General features: G+C 42.7%; 1 protein-coding gene across 2 annotated transcripts; it reads right to left on the bottom strand.

The window, feature by feature from the left end:
• Positions 1–2093: 2093 nt before the first annotated feature.
• Positions 2094–4835, bottom strand: LOC124689624 (putative receptor protein kinase ZmPK1). Of its 2 annotated transcripts, XM_047223132.1 has the most exons (2): positions 3432–4835; positions 2094–3395 (listed from the first exon to the last, which is right to left on the bottom strand). In XM_047223132.1, exons 1-2 carry the CDS (start codon positions 4803–4805, stop codon positions 2373–2375), a joined length of 2397 nt encoding a protein of 798 aa, XP_047079088.1. In that variant the 5' UTR covers positions 4806–4835; the 3' UTR covers positions 2094–2372. The 2 variants fall into 2 exon arrangements, with proteins under 2 accessions (XP_047079088.1, XP_047079082.1); XM_047223126.1 differs by having other exon boundaries at positions 2094–4835.
• Between the last annotated feature and the right edge of the window lie 1573 nt (positions 4836–6408).

Here is a 6408-nt window from a genome sequence, read left to right on the forward strand (position 1 = left end):
CGGGGGGCACCGGTGTTTTTCACTAGCCGGTGGCCATGTTTCTAGGGCAACGCCCATAGGTGGTGCTTGGAGTGGGTGTTGGAGCATCCGCGAAAGCCCTACACGACCTTGTTCTGTGCCGGCAACGACGACGCTCCCGAGTGTCGTTTACCTTCATGAAGGCGTTTTCATGATGCTCCCCCCTTGGAACCGGGGATCTCGCTCTGTCAATGGTGCAGTTAGCAAATGCCCTCGTTGCTAGTGGTGTTTGCGATTCAAGCTGTTTGGAGGTGCTAGTCTGATTTGGTGTTGCTTCTCGGAGTGACGTCTCGGTGCTTGATGTTTCAGGTCAAGGCTCCAATGATTAGTTGAAGACTCGGACCTATGGGTTACAAGTAGATCAAAGCCTTGCCTTGTTGTGCTTGTTCTTTTCTAGTACTTCAGTCTAGTTGGTATGCTCGATCCATTGATTGCACGTGATGCCCAGATCGCATACAAGTCGTACCCACCCAGTATACCCATGCGATGGATTTTGTTCATACTTTTTGGGCTTCGTGGGCCGCGGAACACGGGGGAGCCCTGCGGGCGAAACAGCCGTAGGAGTCGCGCGCGCGCTACCGAGCATTTCCCCCGCGGGCCGCCCTCCCGTTGCCCTCGTCGGCTCGTCGCCTCCGCCTCCATGTGTCCCCCTGCCAGATCCCGCGGCGCCGACAGCAGAACCAACGCTCCGCTTCCGCTCCATAGGTCACCCTCCGTGCTGCACTCCTACCTTTCCTAGTGAGTTCCGCTAATCCCTTCTTGGGGGTAACATCGGTTGATGCAAAGTTCACCTCAGCTTGGGGATCGGTTTACTGCATAAAATAATTTGCTATGTGAGTGGTAGCATGCTTTGCCTGACTTCGTGGATTTATTCCTGTGTAGCCCTCTGTGATGAATAGAAGATTTTCTCGAAGGGTGAATGTACGGTGCTAAACGATTTGCCCAAAATGCAAAATTAATGACCTGCATGGACAAAATGTTCAATGGCTCAAAGTACTCCGACAACAAAACACCACATAACAGTTAGCACGTTCTTTAAAAATTATTTGCCTAAAATGCTTACTAATTGCTAGAGGATGAACAGGCACCAACTTGTCTCAGCAGTGGACAAATAAATCTGAAAAAAAGATGAATCCGTTTCGTGCTTAGGAAATCCTTACAGAAAATTGAGTACAACTGCTCCTTTTGGTAAACATCAACTAGATTCATCAGCGAGTATTGCAAAGTAAATCGCCACCGAAATCTTCCATGAAAAGTCTACTAGTTTCATTTATGGATGCAAATCGGTGACCCTTAGTGTACCCTCCAACCCTCTTTAGCTCTACCAAAACCAAAATTTCAAAATCTCAACACTTTTGGAAGAAAAAAAACAGTTCATTTGTTTGAACTAAAGAGGGTGCTTGCATCTCTAGTTCCATTGCTAGAAGAGTTGATGATACCTTCTGTTGCGATAGAGATACGGAGATTTGCATCTCTAGTTCCATTTCTAGGATTTACTGATTGAATGGAGATTTATCTGGGCATGCTTGCAGTGTTCTGGACCAAGGTAATTGCCATGCTAGGCTGTTACTGTGAATTCAGCTAAATTGTGTTACAAATTGGTGGCGAAGTGGCATACGCGCTGGGCAGCAGATTCAGGGCTAAAAATGCTCTGGGTGCAGATTACTTACGCCGTTATGTGCATATTAATCCATTGATACTTTATTTTTCATTTGGGGTACAATACTTACTCCCATCACGATCCACTCCTTGTTGCCATGGTGAAATGACAAGTAGGCTATTGGCATCTTAAGGTATATAGCCATCGATGAAGTCGTTCTGACTCTGAACTTAACTTTTGCCGCGACATGACTGAACTATGCATTGTTAGTTACTTAGTTATACTTCTACAGGGCTCATAAGTTGTGTTCAGCGACTGAGCTTGCCTCCTGGATATGACGAAACAGGTGTCAGTGGAAATGTGGAATTCTCTGCAAAACAGGTGGTCATAAGATTCACTAAATCTGAATATCGATATAGTAGGTTCAACCAAGACAGCAACATGCATTCTCAGAAAGGAAAAGCCAAACCATCAACATATCTTGCATTGATGGTAAATCACAAGCACACAAAATCTTAACTTCTTACAATACATACTGGCATAGGTTTTGCACAAGTATTGGTGTTATGACTCTACATAAGCTGGTATAGTGTGGTCAAATACAAAATTTCATACTGGTATACAAATGACTCATGCAGTTCTTGATTTGCATGGATACACATCATAGATATCTTTTTTTGGATCTAAGACTATGCATAGATGCTGCCTACTATATCAAATAACTCTTTTTTTTAGCTGGTAGAATACTGCTGAATTATGACACTGCCTCATCAACCGAAAGAAGCATCTGCACAGCATTTTCCATAGTGGGCCTTTTCCTACTGTCTTCTTCTATGCATGAAACAGCCAACTTGATCATCGTTCTTGCTTGCACATTATTGAACTGGCTGTCCAACCTGGAATCAATGAAGCCAGCGATCCATAACTGTTCGCCGCCCTCCAGCATCAGATTTTCTGCAAGCATCTTAATAACCCTTCGGAGGACCATTTCCACTTCCTCGTCAGCATCTGATGCCCAGTCAGAAACACGAGCACCCTTCAGTAGTTCTAAGAGAACCACTCCGAAACTGTAGACATCAACCTTTGCTGTTATTTGGGCGCTAGAGACCCACTCAGGAGCTATATAACCTCTAGTTCCATGGATCCGAGATACACTTTTATTGGACCCACCTCTATTCAGAAGTTTTGCAAGGCCAAAGTCGGTGATCTTTGGCTCCATTTTCTCATCCAACAGTATGTTCTCAGGCTTCAGGTCACAGTGGATAACCCACTCCAAGCACTCGTGATGAAGATATGCCAATCCTTTTGCAACCCCTAGAGCAATCTTAAATCTTTCGTTCCACTGAAGTAAGATATGTGAGCCCTTGCTACTGAATAGATTTTTATCCAACGATCCATTCTCAACGTACTCTAAAACCAATATCCTGTGTGGACCATCAGAGCAGAATCCCCAAACCCTCACCAGATTCATATGGTAAATCCTTGCGATCACACTCAGTTCATGTTGGAACTCTTCTTCACCTTGGTTTATGTCTGCCAACCTTTTCACAGCTACTGCCCTGTTATCTTTCAAGACCCCCTTGTATACAAGGCCAGATGCCCCCTTCCCAATCATATCCTTGAACTTGCCAGTTGCTCTCTGCAACTCCTTGTAAGTGTACCTGCGGAAATGGTTGGTTATCATTTCATAGCCAACCTCAGCTGGCCATACTCCTGTTAACTGCCTGCTCTCCCTTCTCAACATAAACCAGCATCCTAATGCCACAAATATTACCTCCACACAAAATATGCATCCTAATGCCACAAATATTACCACACAAAATATTGCTGATAAGAATTCATAGAAGTACGAATACGGCGACCCACTCTGACTGCTCTTAGGTTTATCCAGAGAATCTACATTGACATTACAGTTAGGGACATATCTAGGACCAGAAGGTTGCGAGCGAGGAATTGATGATCCTAAGACCTGTAATGTCTTAGGAAGCTTGAGATAGAATGAACCATATAACTGTGGACTAGATACACCACCAGCAAGAAATGGCTTTGGATAGCAGCTTCCATCTCTGTATAAGAATCCTTTGCAACTGCAGTCCTTCAAGCATATTTTCTTGCAAGTATGGAAGGAAACTAAACTAATCTGACTTTGATCATATCCTATGAAGTCAGTGCTGGGGAGCTTCACAAATTCCATCTCCTTCCCATCACAACTGAGGTTGAATTTCGGCATGCAGCCTTTGCTCCGGTCACTTTGGTCGATGATGTCATGTCCAGGGGCACATGCACAAGCAGGTCCAGGAGTATACACACATATTCCATTCATACCACACAAACCACGTACAAAACAGGTCTGAAGATATGCCATCCATGTGACCGACCATCTTCCATCTGGCATACTTAGACTGTATAATCTAAGGTTGCCATCATAATCCAGTGTTAGCCTCCTCATAATCCCGAGACCCGAATCGGTAGCATTAAAATGCAAATTATCACTTCCAAGGAAATACCCCGAACTATCAAGGACCCCGATTGTAGTGGCTTTAAATGAGTTTCCTTTCTTTGACCAGACATTTTTATCAGGAATTGGCCAATAGATAAAAGAGGTATCCTTCAGATCTTGAAATAGTGCAAGTAAATGTTCATCATCAAAATGAAAGCTGTAGGTCCCATGAACAAGTAACCTATTAGCAGATACCAACTTTACAGCAGAAGTAATGTTCTGATTGGGTAGCAACGTATCAGTAGGAGAATCAAAGCTTTGCCATAGAATGATATCACCTTGGCCCTTCACGATGAAGTTTCCTGTGTCCAACAACTGAGCTTGCTCAGCATTTGATGAAGAATACACATCGTTCTCCCACACAAGCTTCCCATTGTAATCCTTTACAACCATTCTTCCATCCATATCTAACAGGACTTCGGATCCCCAGGAGTGCACGGGGTGGAGCTGATTTGCACTCCAGACGACAGTCTTTTCAGCTGTGTTAGTGAACCAAATGGAGAAGACAAAAGCATTATGGGAAATGTTCTTGAAGCCACACGTGAAAGCACCATTTGGTGAATGGAGAATGTCAGAGCTATCCTCTACAGAGAGAGAGGAGCCTGGCAAGAGGAAATCATGAGCCGAGATGCGCAAAAGCAGATGAAATGAAGTTAGTAGAAGCAGAGGGGCAAACTGTGCATCCATATTTGTTGCAGGCTAGGGGCACTCAGTTGATCTTTAGAATGATCACAAACGGCGCTATTATAGGAAACAGCTAGCAATACACTCCAAAGGAAGTGATATACTTCTATAGTTTAATTTAATACAAAACTGGTATATGCTTGTCTTTTCTTGAGAGTGATAGTTTGCTCTGTTTTGTCAAAGATCCATTGAAAGGTCCTTTTCAATTTTAAGAGCTGTAGAATTTTCTCTTAGTTTGGTTGGCTTGACTCCAAGTCCAAGGCATCATTCAATTTGGATCACTCGTGCTTAAGTGGTAAGTGAAAAAAAATACTTGATTATTCCGATTTGTGCGGTGACAATCGATATACATGAGCAATTAATTTGTTATTTCCTACAATAGCTGCCAGGTCCAATTAAAAATGGTCTCTTTGCAGTATGGATTTCATACTTGCACATAGCCATCTTTCAAACATCTTGATGTCCTTGAGTTGAAACTTGTTCTATTCAGTCAACAATTGAACTATTCTGGGAAGTATTTGTTTTCCAAGTTTCAGCGTTGTAGAATCATCCCTTGTTTCTGGCTTTCAGCTGGCTGATGTATACTCCTCAAATAAAGGCTCCAGGGGTATGATTTGAGCCAGTTGTGCTTCGCTCAATCATCCATCATGTGGTGTACAATTTGTATCCACTTTGCCAGGTCTGCGTGGTCTATCATTCATGTGGTGTCCAATTTGTATCCACCAGTTAAAATCTTAATTATTTCAACAGTGTGCAGACAATGATATACATGAGTAATTCGTGTGGTACTTCTTACACAGGCTATCGACAGATCCCAGTTACTATCAGGAAGGAAAGGTAAGCTTGGCAATAATGATTTCATTGCTGCAGGTAGAAAGATAGTCCTCGCCCTTTTTCAAAAGAAACTGATGTCTGACAATAGCAGTACATGAAAATTCAAAGGTTGAACAATCAGACAGGAAAATAACAGTTTCTGGCTTCACACGTTACAATACGTAGTTCAAACTGAACATGCAGTTGTCAATCCATTTGGCTTTCAGCGGAACTAGGAAGTTTGTCGCGGCGGCACGCCGCGCCCTTTGCTGCTAAATTGTTTGTTATAGTATTTTGTAATTACTACAATATATGAGTTATGTCAGGTACCGCAAAAGTTTCAGTGTTTCTTAAAAGTAATACAGGAGCGGCATGTTTGGATTTGTTTTTTCCAGCACCCATAGGTATGGCTGAAAAATGTAGAGTGATTTCCTCGCAAACAAATCATGAGGGCAATATTCTTCCATAATAGGAACCTCATTTGCGTGAAGAAGTAGAAGTGGAAGGATCAAACTCCTCCAATGTAGAAGTGGAAGGATCAAACTCCTCCAATCTGGAAAGATAGGAAGGATAAAAGTGTAAAACTAATTATTTGAAACATCTTAAATAGCATTTTCTATTAGAAGTTGTATTTTCAGCAATCAAAGGGAACCGCTAATCATGAGGTGATGGAAAAAAGATAGGCTGAAAGTGAAAGAGGAAGCCAATGATAAAGGTACCAAGGTTATAATATTCTTCCCAAGTGAAAAATAGGACAACCTGTGGAGTAAGTATATATTTTCGGTGGTACCCT

The sequence above is a fragment of the Lolium rigidum genome, chromosome 1 (assembly GCF_022539505.1).
Source record: "Lolium rigidum isolate FL_2022 chromosome 1, APGP_CSIRO_Lrig_0.1, whole genome shotgun sequence".
Classification (NCBI taxonomy): Eukaryota; Viridiplantae; Streptophyta; class Magnoliopsida; order Poales; family Poaceae; genus Lolium; species Lolium rigidum.